Consider the following 16246-nt stretch of genomic DNA (forward strand, 5'->3'; position numbering starts at 1 on the left):
CTCATTTGTAACAGACTCTGCACTTTTTTGGGGTCCTTCTCTTCTTACCAGTGGAGAGAATTTCAAGTGTTGCCCTGGTACAATACATGTGGCCTCCCTTCCAGATGTACTGGGCTCCCCACCTTCCTGGTCCCCAAATATTAGGGCCTCAATGACCACTTCCTGGCCTGCACATTGACACAGGGCCAAGGCATTTAACAGTGCCACCTGTATGATGTGTACAGCCAGATTTTTTTTTTGCCACACCCTTGTTTTCTGCATGGCATTGCACGGCTCGAGTACTTGAATCAGACAGGTCCATCCCTCCCATGTACTTGTTATAGAAAAGGACGCATTCCGGCTTGGGGGCAAGTATTGATAGGTGGCAACACTTTAAACGTAGGACATAAAGTTACATCCAGCTTCGCCAAGTACCATGCCCCCATGATATAAACTTACGTCCTGTGGCATTAAAAGTTCAGTTACCCTTTAACTTCTCCTTGGCAAAGATTACAAGCTATTAAGAATCTGTCACCATGAAAAATTCCAGTGAACTACTGCAAAAGTAGTTAGGATACTTTTACATGGAGCGAGAAATCATTCACCCGAGCGAGTGCACAATGACAGAGCTCGGATGTTCAGTTTAAACACAAAGATAAAAAAATGAAAATAAAATAAACATTTTAACGCCGATCATTCACTGAACGATCAGTGGTCAGGACAACGATTTTTATGCTCACATAAAACATGAGCAAACAAATTATCGTTCAATAGTTGGCTGTGTTTACACTGACCAAATATCGGTCAAATTCGTACAAACCAGCGATTTTCCTGCACAATAATCGATCTGTGTAAAAACACCCTTATATGCAGGTAACTGGAGAGACAAAATCCAACAATGTAATCCAAAATCCATCTATGAACTCCCTTTCACTCCCCTGCAGCAAGTCAGCAAATGTTCTATGCTGTGCATTGTAATGCAGCCTCGCAACCGTCTAAGCTCACAGAACGATTACAGCAGAACTCCTGGATGCTTTAGAAGTATACAGAGTTTGCTGGTTTTCTGTGGGAGAGTGAAAGAGAACTGTTCAAATCTAACAATTATATCATTGGAGTCTGTGTCTGAACAAAATCACATATAGTAGGCCAATTTACATGGTAACAGATTCCCTTTAGAGGGAAGTCTCTGAGCTTTGTCATATTTGTGTTCTATATTGTGTTTCAAATTAAACTTAATTAGCAACCGTTTAGTTGGTTGTCTTATCTTTGGACATTTTCCATATGATGGATATGGGCTGACTGCTTGATTCCAACACTCCGGCATAAGACTTCATAACCTATAAATGAGGTGCAATAACAGCTTGGCACAACCAATTACCTGTGAGTGTACAGACTCTCCACATTACACCCACAATGACACATTAATTGCAGACACTGGTCCCTTTACAGTTTAATACCAAGAAAGAAATTTTATTCCCGCACTTGATAAAAACAAAATCTATATTTTGGGCAGCAATTGCAACAAAATTCTCAAATAATGTTAATGTCTCTTTCCACCCCAGAGGGTTTGTGTTCTTTGTTGGCAATAAAATATGAGATGTAACAAGACAGAAGAATATACAGAGAGGAGAAAAAGGTTTTAATAAGTTACCAACTTCCAAGATAGAGCAATGGGAGTTTTTCCCCCTCCCTCATCGAGGTATTTCATAAAGTTCTCCAGAATGGTTATCAAGAAGACAACAATAAAGACAAGCCGGTGTGACTTGTGTCCCAGATAAATGTACATAGCCCCTGGTCTTCACTTGGATCAGGGAAGCTGACAGAGTTAGTCTGATGCAGACAGTATCCATCCAGTTAAAAGATTTGGAGACTTCATTTGACATCAGGATGAAATACAGAATAAATCAGGATCCACTGCTACATTTCACGGCTCATCAGATATTAACTCAAAAAGGTGTCTCTTGGTACACTCCATCTTAAGGAGGACAGATGTCTTAATTCACAAGAGGATACCCTTATTATGGTGATGACACAGAACTTAGACTTGAAGAGGTAGGTGGCATGTTAAATAACTAGCAGAAAACTGAAGAGGTAGGTGACCTGTTAAAGACAGTTGGACATCCTGCAATACTGAAGGATAGGAACGTGTATGGTTTCTCATCCATGGAAACCACAGCTTAAAGGCTTCTTCATCAAAGGGGATGGATTTGGATAGCTGAGATCGAACTGATGTTATAAAGATTAACATAGGTTGTTCTGCTTTTCTCATTCCAACAGACCCCCGTGGCTTCTACAAGAGTCCATGCTTTTTTTGGTACCTCACAAAAAGTCGAGCTCCAGAGCTTGATGGAGGGAGATGAGGTCATTGTGGTTTGCGATCCTCCAGAAAGGCATGTTATGCTTTTCAAAGGGGAAAGAAGAAAAAATGATAAAGGCCTGCTTCAGCTCAACTTGAAAGGTCAATGTAAGAAACAATAGCCTAATTCTACATACAAAATTAAACATTTTATTGGAATCTCGAAAATTTACATTTGAGGCTTTTTACTGCAGCGCTGCTGCATCTCTGATAAATGATGGGGTCGGTCATGATGCAGCAATGATGATCGACAGAATTCGCCTTCATCTGACATGATTTTAGTCACGCTCCAAGGGCACAATAATCTTTGACAGCAAAATTCTATTAACAATAATTAGCTTGAATTCTAGAATAAGCTGCTGTTAGTTTGCTTGTGGCATATTATCTCTAAAAACCAGTAACAGTCTTCAGCTGGCCAAACAGTTTGGGTACCAGAGGAGGAGGAGTTTCACAATGGTCCAAGGGATTTCCTTGCCGCCTTCATTATTCAAAATAATTACTGTGCCATGAAATAACCCCAAATTAAAAAAAATATGTTTTTTTTGTAAATATCTACTTATCTGGTCCGTCACCTCTCCTACTGCAGTTACGAGCTACACTTCTAAATAAAGGGGACGGGCTTACTGCCTACTCCCATGTGATAACTAAGGACCTTCAGGATTAGTGTAGTGCATTTGTCTGACATCTCGTCAGGCTTATTATATAAAAATAATGCTGCACAGGGTGCCAGCCAACTCCAAAGGCTCCTGGCCAAGTCCCTCTGTAACACAAGTTATCTGGCTGGTCTTGAGAAGCCATGAACCTGCCAAATGCTTGTTTGATCTTTTTGCCTTGAGTCTACCCACTAAGGACATTGCTTCCTTATTAATACCTGAACTTTGCCATATCAGAAAAGTGGTCAAAGTGTCAAACTCATGATACAGAAGCACAGAGCAGGGTGCGGTGTAAACCTCTGACATGAAGTGCTTTTTACTTTCACTTTTTATCTGTGCACTACAAAACCTGTAACTAAAGTTCCAAAAGGGAACATGTCTAATACGGATTATTAGACTTCACAAAACTGGAATTTTAAAAAGGGACATTAGATAAAGGTAACTGGAGACCACATCTCATGTTGCTGTGCAGTTGAATACAATCTATTGCAATGTTGTTCTGTGGGATTACAGACAGAAAGGTCTGCCTTCGTGTTCACTAGTTTATTCCACCTTTATCCAGTTTTAAGAATGGCCTTAGAGGGTGAAAATGCAGCCACATTTTAGTGTCCATATTACTGTCACAACCCCCGGCAGTTCCAGTAAACTAAACCTAAACCTCCCCAAAACCCCATGGTGACCAAAATTCAGTTAAATTGAACCATTAGTGGTACAGTGAGCTGTATTTAGGAAACATTGCACTATAATAAATGTCTAATTATAATCTTTAAAAGGACTTATAAGGATCTAAAAAGGAAAATATTCATTTCTTGTACCTGTTTGGCAGCCATTTCTTCATCGCGGCCATCTCCAATAACCACATACGTAACCTTCTTCCCAAACCTTGTCACTATTCTTTCAAAGCAACTCTCCTTCCCTGGAAGTAGGTACAAATATTCAAAAAATATATAGGAATAGGATACCAACATCATAAATGTTGCAAGGAAAGGTTATGTCATATTGGCATATTCCAAATGGTAAATCATCATCTTTATACTGTAACACTGAAGCAAAGCTAGGATTAACCTGAAGGAAAGATCATGAAATCACAACTCTCTATAAGCATTGTAATTTCACAACAACTGGTGTCACATACTGCAAATAGAAAATAAATAAGAAAAGATAGTCTGGCATTTATCCGAAGTATGACAACCTGCGACACATCGTTTAGAAGTGAAATAATCGCGCTGCTTTCCCTTTAGCTTTGTTAATGACACAAAGTAAATAATACGTAGATCACAAGGCACTGTCTTTTTCACAGCGAACCAGAGTGACTTCAGTCCCACAACTGTGTCATCTGCTGGGTACATGAACATTTAGGACGTTGGCACACAGATTCAAGATTACAGAATTAACGGCTCGTCAAGCTACTATAATCGGAACATGGGTCCGTCACAAACAGACCTAGTGCAGGATGTGTTTTTCATACAGCGATGTGCACAAAATGATAAAGATGCCATTGTTTTGGACACACTATTATCATACTACGAACAGAGCTACAAACATGACCGTGTGGGTTTGGACTGCAGACAATATAAAGATGTTACCTATTTTTGTGGCGCTGTATATATTTTCAATCGGAAAAACTTCCCCCAAGCCGTAGAGTAGAACCTTGGCGAGCGCTGGTACTAGTTGTGTGGTTGTGATTAACACATTCACACAGTTCTTTCTGTCAAAAGAAAACAATGAGTCTGCTAAGTGACCAGAGGAAACAGAAAGGGGACCTAGACACTGGTATACTTCACCATAGTAGGACTGCCAAGTTACTTACACTCACATGGTAACCAGGGCAATTCTGTATGAGTATTCTAACATATCATCTATTTTAATATATCACAAAGTGGTACAACATTTATCTGCACTTACCTTGACTGGATAAGTAGTAAACATTTTAATGCAGTTCCTAACCAGCCATCTGTTAGGGTCTCAATGTCCGCCCTTAACCTTTGGAGAGAATCACGCCTCTGTGGGCTTAGTAGTGCTGTCAATGACAGAAAAATAGTAGAAGAAATTCATGACAAGTGCTAAATTTTACAATTCTTGTATCATCATGACTAAGTGAAGGAACTTGCAAAAAATGCCCTCTTGTGGTCAACTGATTGCGAGAAAGGATTTTTGGAGCAAGACAAAAACATTTCTAAAGGACAAAAGGGATAGAAAAGGATATCACAAGCTCTGAGAGGAATGTGAGGGAATGGCTGGGTCTAATATCAGTAGGTCTAGACCAGTGTGAGGTACATCAGCGAGGAACTTTATCTAGATGCACAAGTAACCGTAACGTCAATTCCTATGACTGTTTACTGCATTTTTGTTGGGCTTTTTCTTTCTTGGTCCAGATGACTAGAAAATATTGATTGGAGCAAATGCATTTTAGGATTCTATATTTTACACTAAGGTTTATGCTTCAATCAATAATTATCTGAATGATCTCATTCTGTAAATAATCGAAGCAGCTATATCCTTGACTCATTTCATGTCCCTAAAAGATCTCCCATATAGCATGCAAAACAAGAAACTGATTTCCAAACAGCATTATTCTGCATATAAGATCAGTATGCCTGTCAATAATGCTACACAAAAATTATGTGATCTCTACCCTGATGCAGAACTACAACTAAGCTGACAACCCTCAACCCCTTTTGTGACAGCCAATATGCCTTTTACTGAGTCACTCATGGGCTTTTAATTTGCCAAAGACCTCCATGTCTGCCATGTTACTTAGCCCAAAAAAATAGTTTCTCAAGTTTCAAAATAATAACAACTTTAATGGATAAAATACCAAAGACATTTTTCTCAAAAGGAACATGTATTAGGTATCACCGCATTTATAGTGAACCAGATAATGAAAATATTTATTTATCACATAGGGTGAACATAGAAAAACAGCAGTTCTGAGGTTACTTTTTAAAAATTATTTTTACATTTTTTCAACTCCCCCCCCCCCCCAAAACGCTATAAAAAGCAATGCAGAAGTAATACGTACCTTCACCTTTAGTGACCACCCTATAGTGTTTTTACGTCCTGCAGCTGCAGGATGTGTATGGAGGGAGGTAGCGCCGCTATCTCCCTCCATACAGCGCGGGCATCAGCTGTTTATTACAGCTGACACCCGCGGGCAATAGCCGCGCTCGGCCGTTCGTGGCTATTAACCCTTTAAATGCCGCTGTCAATTCTGACAGCGGCATTTAAATCCCCCGAACGCTGTTTGGGGGTCCCGCACGGCCCCCCCGCAGTGAGATCGGGGGATCCGTGCAGGTGTCATGGCAGCCGGGGGCCTAATGAATGGCCCCAGGGCTGCCTTAGCAGACTGCCTATCAAGCCATCCACACAGGGTGGCTTCATAGACTGCTTGTAAAAAAGCAGTATGACGTAATGCTATAGCATTACGTCATACTGCACGAGCGATCAAAGCATCGCATGTTAAAGACCCCCAGGGGGACTTCAAAGTAAAGTAAAAAAAAGATCAATAAAGTTTTTTATATTGTAAAAAAAAAAAAATAAAAAAGTTATAAAAGTTTAAATCACCCCCCTTTTGCCATATCTATTATTAAAAAATCTAAATAATAAAATAAAAATATGTATTTGATATCTCCGCGTCTGTAAAAGTCCGATCTATCAAAGTAGTGCATTATTTTTTCTGCACGGTGAACGTCGTCCGAAAAAAAAAAAAAAAAAGAACGCCAGAAATGCATTTTTTTTAGTTACCCTGTCTCCCAGAAAAAACACAATAAAAAGCGATCAAAAATTCGTATGTATTCCAAATTGATACTATCGGAAACTACAGGACATCCCGCAAAAAATGAGCCCTTGCTCAACTACGTCGACGGAAAAATAAAAAAGTTATCGTGCACACAAAATGACCGCAGAAAATAATTGAAAAAAATTAAATATCTTTAAAAAAAAATACAAGTACTACAGCAAAAAAAAAAAAAAAAAAACTATATGTTTGGTATCGTAGCAATCGTACTGACCCATAGAATAAAAATATCAGGTCATTTTTGTTGCAATTTGTGTGCTGTAGAAACAGGACGCACCGAAAGATGGTGGAATGTGGTTTTTTTTCCATTTCTCTCTGCTAAGAATTTTTAAGAAGTTTTTCAGTACATTATATGGTACAATAAATAGTGCCATTGAAAAATACAACTCGTCCCGCAAAAAAGAAGCCCTCATACAGCAACGTCGATGGATAAATAAAGGAGCTACGATTTTTTAAAAGGGAGTAGGAAAAAACAAAAATGGAAAAAAGCAAAAAAGCCCGGTCACTAAGGGGTTAAACTGCTACCAATAAAAACTACAGCTCTTCCCGCAAAAAAAACAAGCCCACATATAGAAGCTCCATGGCAGGAAAAATAAAAACGCTATGGGTCTTAGACTGCGGTGATACAGACTCCATTATTATTCTTTAAAAATGTGTTTTTATTGTACAAACTTAATTAAAAATAATTTAAAAAAAATATAGAAAACTTGGTATCGTAGTAATCGTGCTGATGCAGATAAGAATGTCAGCATGCTATTTTTACAGATAGGTGAACGTTGTAAAAACAAAACCCCCAAGAATTTGAGGGAGGTTTTTTTCCATCTCAGAACCCACAAAAAATGTAATAAAGTTATACAGCATATTATGCGTATCCCAGAGTGATGCCATTAAAAAATACAACTCGTCCCAAAATCAAACAGCCATGTCAACAAGTTACACATCAGAGGGGAGTGGGAAGCCCCCATACACATCACATCAACCGATCCCACTGAAATTGGAAAGTTCGACTAACATTAGTTAATGCGTATTGCCAGCTCTGTGTGAGCTTTATTAGGGCTCCTGTCGACGGGCGAATTTTCACTGCATTACCTGCAACAATAATCCGGCCGTGGGGAACGCAGTGAATGCTTTCCATAGAGTTGCTATGGAAAGCACAGCAGATATAATCATTGCTGTATATTGTTGCAATTCTCCGTGCTGAGCCCATCTGTCAGATAGGCTCACCGTGGAGATCTGCCTGCCGGCTACTGCTCCCGGGCGGCGGCTCCCGTGGCGATTAGCCGCAGGATTTCGCAACGCCCGTGGACAGGCAGCCTTAGACAGCACTTTGTCTTTATATCATGATAAACATATTTTACAGGTGACCTTTGTATAATGCAACAGCTGCTGCACATTGACACACTGTGCAAAAAAGTACTACCGCCATGTTTCTCCACATGGATGGGGTCATTTAACAAACAAAAACAAACAGCAATGAATGCCATGTCAAGACAATAAGTTATGCAAACATTACACAAGATGTAAGATACAGCCTACATACCACTGACATTGTTCTTGTATTTATCATACACCTCAATAACTTTTCGATAGCGAAATGCCAACTTTCTCATCCAGTCCATCCCACCTTGTACCCCAGTGCTGGAGGGATGATTCCGGTTTACTGCAGAACCATTGAATCCATCTGTGGTAAAGCTGTAGTTACTGCAATTTAAGAAAAAACTATTTAATGTTAGAATTATAGAAATCAATTGTTTATCTATTATAACTATTACAATGCAAAAAAAGCATAATGATAGGTTATGATCCCTCATGGGGATGGAGCCCAACAAAATCAGTGTACCGCACTGCAGAATATGTATGCGCCATATAATTAAGGAAAACAAACATCTTGAGGGCAAATCTGTGGGCAAAGGAGCTCCCTGCAATTAAGGCCGCCTGCAGACAGCCAGAATTCTCGCAGCGGGACCTGGCCCGAGACCCTGCAGGGACCAGTGCGGCGCTCACCTGCTCCCGCAGCTCCGGCTCTGTGATGTGCCAGCTGCTGGCCAGCCGGCGCATGTGCAGAGTGGAGCTGTGGTGCGGGGAGTGACAATTCTGTGCGGGCCTCTGCAAGACCTGCACAGAAATAGAACATGCCACGAATTGTTTTCCGCGTGTATTTGCACACGGACAAATCGCAGCCGTCTGTATAGGATTGCGTATTGTAATGCAGGCGGGCACGGGCGGAAATTCTGTGATGAAATGAGTGGCCAGACTGATATACGGTGGTCTATATGTCAGCTTGAATGAAATACCACAGCGTTACCACAATGTTGCACAGAAAAACACCTTTAACTCCTTAAGGACCAGCCCTTACTTTCATTTTTTTCCTCCACATTTTCAAAAAATCTATCGCCATATTTGTCTGACAGCTTGCATTTGCGGGATGAATTGTATTTTTCAATGGTACTAATCAATGTGCCATATAAGGTACTGAAACTGTAAACATTTCTTAGTGGAATGAAATGAAAAACAAAACACAATTCCACCATCTTGGTTGGGTGGGTGGGAGTGGGTTTATGCAGCATAAGTGACAACTATTCTGTGGGTCAACATGATTGCAAGGACACCAAATTTATAGCTTTTTTTTGCTGTACTACTTATAAAAATAATAACATACCTTTGGGAAACTATATTATTTTCTGACAGCCATTACTTTTTTAGTTTTCTATATACACGATTTTTTTATCACTTAAGAAAAAAAAAAAATTCTTGGAGACATCACAAGCTTTTACAGATACAGCGATACTAATTTTTTTCTTACTTTTTGGTTTTGACTTTTATTATAAATTTGGGAATAATGTTTTTTTTAATCTTTCCATTTTAGTAATAACTAATAAAATGTTTTAAACCTCATTTTTACATTGTTTTTAGTTCCCATAGGGGACTTGAACTTGCAATGGTTTGATCGCTCATGCAGTATAGTGTTATACCATAGAGTTACATTATACTGCGATCTGACAGGCAATCTAAAAGGCCACACCACAGGCATAGCTTGATAGGAAATCAGCCATAACAGTGCTGGGGCCTTTAGAAGGCCCAGGGCTGCCATAGCAACCAAATGGCCCCCTTTGATTTCATTGCGGGGGGGGGGGGGGGGGGGGGTGTTGGTGGGGTGTTCAGGACCCTGCAAAAATGATCTGGGGATTTAAATGCCAGAACTGAGAGCGGCATCCACATGGTTCATCGCCATGATCTCAGCTGTTGCTAGTGGGTGTCATAAGTGAGCTGACACCTGCATTGTATGGAGTGGGATTAGCTCCCTTTACGAAACCATTATCGTTCAGATTCTCGCTGGATCACGAGAATCTGATTGATAATTGTTCAGTGTAAATGCTGTCAGCAACTGAACGATGAATAATAATTTGTTTGCTTACGGTTTGTAATTCAGTTTGTGCAGGCATAATCTATAAACAACTGCCTGTTTATAGAATCATAGACTGATAGAGTTGGAAGGGACCTCCAGGGTCCAACCCCCTGCTCAATGCAGGATTCACTAAATCATCCCAGACAGATTTTTGTCCAGCCTTTGTTTGTACACTTCCATTGAAGGAGAACTCGCCATTGATCAGAAAGTTGTTTTTCTAATATCTAATCTGTGTCTCCTCTCTTTCAGTTTCATCCCATTGCTTCTAGTCTTCCCTTGTACAAATGAGAATAGGGCTGATCCCTCTTCACTGTGACAGCCCTTCAGATATTTTTAGACAGCTATTAAGTCTCCTCTCAGCCTTCTATTTTGCAAGCTAAACATTCCCAGATCCTTTTAACTTTCTCCATAGGACATGATTTGCAGACCGCTCACCATCCTGGTAACTCTTCTCAGACAAACTGGAGCAAGTTCAATGTATTTTTTAAAGTGGGGTGCCCAGAACTGGACACAGCATTCCAGATGAGGTCTGACTAAGGAAAAGTAGAGGGGGATAATGACCTCACGTGATCTAGACTCTATGCTTCTCTTAATACATCCTAGAATTGTGTTTGCCTTCTTGGCTGCTGCATCACATTGTTGACTCATGTTCAGTCTGTGATCTATTAGTATACCCAAGTATTTTTTACATGTGCTGCTTAGCCCAATCCCTCCCATTCTGTATGTGTTTTCTTCATTTTTCTTGCCTAGATGTAGGACTTTGCATTTCTCCTTGTTAAATACCACTCAGTTAGTCGCCGCCCACTGTTCAAGCTTTTCTAGATCTTTTTTCTTCCCTAGTGTCCCCTCTTCTTTAATGTTTAATGTGAATGGAGGTGGATGGATGATGGAAGCAATCTCTGGTCCACTACACCTCTGTTCACTGAGCGATGACTGCTCTCGTGTGGAAAAAACCCCCCCAAAAACAGGGGTGATAATTGCTGGGATTACGGATGTCCCGTGTAAAAAGGCCCCAAAACAGGGTACATATAATTACTGTAAACCACATGAACTCATAAATCCATCCTGAATTGTGTCAATAGTTCAGGCTTGTGGTATCACTTTGTGGTCAATTTTTATTGAACAGTTTTAAAAAAACAAGTATAGCAGCAATTTAAAAGAGATTGAATGGTCATGTAGGTAACAATGACAAAAATAATAAATCATAATTTGCCAGATAACTCAAATTGACCTAGCTGTTCCATCAAGTGTACTGCAGTCAAAATAAGAGGGTCAACATAGGCCAATGTAGCTACAGGTCTAGACTATGAGACCCTAATGTTTAGAAGCATTTAAAATAACAATATAAAACACATAGACAACACAAGGGGCAAAGGGAGAGGGGTGAAAACGAAATTTGGGGTGGGGGCCTCACCACCTGGGTGCCTTCAAATAATAATAAAAATAATAATAAAAAATAAAAAAAATAAAAAAGGCATGGAGTCAGAGGCTGAGCAAATATGAAATGAAGGGGGCAAAAATCAGTCCTGTTAAAGATAGAATTGGCAACTGAGGATAATCATGTTAAATCCACTGGAGCTAAATTCTTTTGAATTTAGTGTTGAGTCTGGAAGAATCCTAATAAGTTTTCTGTGGACTTGTCTAAGCGGGACTTAACTTCAGGCTGGATTTTTTATGTTTGCCTGCCGGTGACGTAATAACGCATGAATGGGCGCACAAATTTATCGTTAGTGCACCAGTTCAGATGGCCCCGTCTCCCCCTCTCTTTGCCCTTACTGGCTGTCTGCAAGAGAAGGGGGGCGGGAGCTAGTGAGCCAAGCTCCCAACCCCTCTCCACCCCTTGTCGGCAGCCAGCAATGGGAGGGAGCGGGAGTAAAAGTGCCCTGCGCTATATTGGCTGTCCGTTTGTTTTTACGCTGCAGGAATACGCCCATGTGACCTGATGCACTGGAATCCAATGCACCAGATAGTAGCGTATATTGGCTGGCCGTGAAAACGCCAGCCGATATACACTCGTGTGAATAAGCCCTCATGGAAAGGAACTGAGACTTTCTTTCAGGTTCATGCAATTGTTTGCTCTGCAGCTAGAAAAACAAATCTGAGTAATCTGAATTGTAACGGAGTGAGAGAAGGATTAGGTGTCGCATGCAGCAAAGCCACCAAGGGATCTTTGCGTATTATAAATTTGAAGAGGCTCTGAACTAGTCCAAAGACTCTGCTTCAGAATATGGTCAAATGTGGGCAGGACCATTAAATATGTAGAACATCCCCAATCACAGGGCACTTGAGAGAACACGTTGCAGGAGAATTTGGTACTGCACGGGCAATACGATTAGGGATTAAATACCAATGCATAAGTAGCTTATAAGCCGTTTATGTTTTGGTGAAGTTAATATAACAATGGGAGATTTTATCCCATATAGAATGCCAATCTGCCGATTCTATAGATTCTATAGTAGTGCCATTTGCTATGCCAGTTAGGCTTCTTCCGCACAGGCGATTTCCTCGCATTGCAAGACTGCGAGAAATCGCATGTTTGTAAAGCCCATGCTTTCCAATGGGGGGGGGGGGTTCTTCACATGCGATGTTTTTTATTGTGCAAGATAGCGAGGTTACAAAATCACAGCATGCTCTATACTGCCGCGATTTGCAATTTTTGAAAATCACATATGTTGCTAGGTACAGAAGAGATCCAGTTCTGAAAAATTCCTCCACTGAACTCTGGATTTGCAGGAAAGAGTCTTTAAAAGTTAGAAGGGAGTTGCTCAGTCTTCACGTAAAGACTGAGTAATGAGGAGTTAAGGTATGCAGAGTCACTCTTACTGGGCTATGGTCAGACCATGGTGTGCTCAAGATCTTAGTTATGGAAATCAGCAGTACAGTGCACACATTAATATATATGGTCAATTCTGCAAAAAATGTGTAATCTTTACTAGTGAAGCTAATTTTGTGCCAGTTGTTGTGAAGGTCATACTCCTGAAGTAAATCTGCAAAATTTGTTGAAGATGACCTGAACTATACCCTTTTAGTGGGCTTTGATGGTTTTAAGTAAATGAGAGTAAAAAAGTATCTAAAGGTCATTTGGGGCATAACAAAATGCTGAAGTTATATCTATATTAACTAAAGCCCCATTTACATGCAAAGATGATCTCTCAAATTCATCAGAAACTAACAGTTTTGAGCAATCATTTTGCATTAGCTACTAATGGGCTAATCAGCCCATTAGTAGCCAAGGAGCTTAATTTGCATGTATTTAGAGAACAGCGGGTGGTCTATTCTCTAAATACATCTGTTTTGTTCTGCCTTGGGCTGCTGGAACACAGCATGCCATCCCTGTTATCAAGGACTACGGATTTCATGCTGACCTGAAGTCAGCGATGAACAAACAGTGCACAGTAAGTGCACGATGGGCGCACAGTTACACGCAATGGCTATCGATCAAAAGCAACCGTTTGGAAAGACTTTTGAGCAATAATCATTGCGTGTAAATCACCCTTAAGGTGCCCACCAGAATTATATACCTGCCTGTAGAGCCAGTAATCTCCATTGAACAAATAAGCTTTTCCTAAAAGCTATTACTACTCCTTTTCTTCAAAGCTTGTGCTGTTGATAGAAGAAAACGGGAATATGTGAGATAATATACTGTACTGAGAAGATGAGTTAGCAGAGAATCTAGTTTCTTGAAAGCAAACAATATGTGCCTGGCATGACTTGTAGTAATGAAACACCTCAGAGCCCTTAGAGGACTAGTTCAAGCCTTGATTACTGTGTAACAATTTTCAATATCAGAGTGGGCATTTTGAAATATTTAGGAGAATTAGCCCATGAAAGGGGAGGCCATGAGACCTCAAGGTGGGAAAGAAGGAGAGAGGCAAGAATAGGAAGAGGAAGAGATTTATAGCCTCAACAATCACATGTAACCAAAACAGCAAGAACATTGCCTCGGTTAATGTTCAACAGCATGAGCCAATCCCAAAAAGGGGAGAAAAAAAAAAGAAAAAAAAGAAATGAACACTATTAAGGCCGCCTGCAGACGAGCGGGTCGGATCCGGCAGCGAGAATTCTCGCCGCGCGATCCGACCCGAGCGCCTGCAGGGACGAGCGCGTACTCACCCGCGCCTGGCGGCCCCGACTCTTTCATGTGCCGGCTGCCGCGCAGCCGGCGCATGCGCAGACTGGAGCCGGCGGCCGGGTGAGTGCGTGCCCCGCAGAAAATTAGGACATGCCGCGGTTTGTTTGCCGCGCGAGATTTCGCGCGGCCAAACCGCGGCCGTCTGCATAGGAGTGCGTATTTTAATGCACTCCTATGCAAACTTTCAGCGGCGGAAATCCCGTGGGAAATCCCGCGGCGGGATTTCCGCTCGTGTGCAGGCGGCCTTATAGGGGAAAAAAATATCACTTCAATGTAAAAAAATAACCACAAGAACATAACCCTGTCAGGTTGACTTAATATATATTGGGCTTTGGTGGTATATTGGAGGGTTAATTAAACATTATTCCTTTAAAAGTACATATTGTCTGCTCCATTGCTTTGCACAGGTGACTCATTAAGGGCGGGTTACCTAAACAGAAATTTCCACAGATGCAATTTATCACACCTTATGGGAGCCTTCACAGGAGCGTGTTAATGTGCGTGCATACAAATGACATTTTTTTGGCAACTGTGTAATTTTAAAACAGGTTTTTTTTTTGTACAGCACACATATGAATGAAGACTTTCACCCCAAAATGGATCTCCCTTTTTGTCCTGTGTTCAGAAACATACCCATTGTAGCCCCAATCTGCTTAGTGGACACATGGCTAGGATTGTAATGGAGGGAACACCCTTTGGCCCCCCACAAATGCCCCATCTTGAAACCTAGACTCCGTAGCCCATTTATCTAGGTGTACTGAGCATTCTGACCACACATTTGTTTGCAAAAATTATTATAAAGCTGGTGAAAAAATAAATAAAATTATTTTTTTTTAAAAAGGTTAACTTTCATGACAGTTTCCTTTGTTTCAAGCAGGGAAAACTGGGGAGACGGACCCCAAATTTCCTAGCACTAGCTTTTCTATGTTCAGCCATACCCCCATTGTAGCCCCGATCTACTTCTAGGACACATGGCTAGGCCTATAATGAAGGGAACACCTATCAGCTTTCAGGACACAACTGAATAAATTCCAGGCCCCATTGCTCACTTGTGCAGAAAAAAATTGGCTCCCTAAAAAGATTCTTCTCCCCCCACCCTTTCTGGCGATCCCTAAATCTTAGATTAAGGCAATGATGTAAACTGTGTGGTAGGTCTCAAAACAGGGGTAATTACGCAGGCCTGTTTGGGATGGACACATGAGACAATAAAACCGGGTATCCCACCTCCTACCTTGCTTGCTGAAAACCCAACTTTTTTGGGGAGGGGTATTTTTTATTTATTTATTTTTAACATTACATGATTGCCGTCATCCATTGGATAACGATGATTGTGTGACCAGGGAACGCATTACATGACTCCCGGTGACATCTCCATGCTTTTGGACAACTTTACTCTTGGGCCTTCTGTGGATACACCCGACATTTTATCTTTGACGCACATACGCAGAAGCCAGCGGAAGGTCCTTTTAGGACCAGATCGCTGCAGGATATTGCAGAGGCGAATTGTTTTCAGCTGCTTCACGGATCTGATTCGTGAGGGGCGATGAAACTAACTTTTTAAAAGTTTTATGCGATTGCTGTTATACATTGGACTGGCAGGGAGGGTAGGTTCGCACAACGCAGCCCCCCCGTGACAGATCCCTGCTATCAGCTGCCAGAATAGCAGGGAGTGGTCACATACACAGACTCCGGTGTTTTAGTCTACAACAGTGTTTACCAACTCCAGTCCTCAAGGCACCCCAACAGATCATGTTTTCAGCATAACCTAGAGAGGACACCTGTGGCAATGTCTGAAGCTCTGACAATAATTACATCACCGAGGAAATCAAAAAAACACGACCTGTTGGGGGTCCCTGAGGACTGGAGTTGGGAAACACTGGTCTACAGGGTTGGCGTGTTTTTACAGCCCTGTAGATTAAAACCA

The 16246-nt window shown here is 41.1% G+C and overlaps 1 protein-coding gene across 3 annotated transcripts in view; it reads right to left on the reverse strand.

The window, feature by feature from the left end:
• Positions 1–1421: 1421 nt before the first annotated feature.
• EYA3 (EYA transcriptional coactivator and phosphatase 3) overlaps positions 1422–16246 on the reverse strand; it is a 110076-nt gene continuing 95251 nt past the window's right edge. For all 3 annotated transcript variants that reach the window (XM_066573605.1, XM_066573589.1, XM_066573597.1), the window contains exons 14-18: positions 8325–8485; positions 4894–5008; positions 4575–4696; positions 3804–3904; positions 1422–2379 (exon numbers count right to left, since the gene is read on the reverse strand). In XM_066573605.1, coding sequence (XP_066429702.1) covers positions 2299–2379; positions 3804–3904; positions 4575–4696; positions 4894–5008; positions 8325–8485 — 580 coding nt within the window. In that variant the 3' untranslated portion in view covers positions 1422–2298. The remainder of the gene's footprint in view (positions 2380–3803; positions 3905–4574; positions 4697–4893; positions 5009–8324; positions 8486–16246) is intronic.

This window comes from Eleutherodactylus coqui, chromosome 1 (genome assembly GCF_035609145.1).
Source record: "Eleutherodactylus coqui strain aEleCoq1 chromosome 1, aEleCoq1.hap1, whole genome shotgun sequence".
Lineage (NCBI taxonomy): Eukaryota > Metazoa > Chordata > Amphibia > Anura > Eleutherodactylidae > Eleutherodactylus > Eleutherodactylus coqui.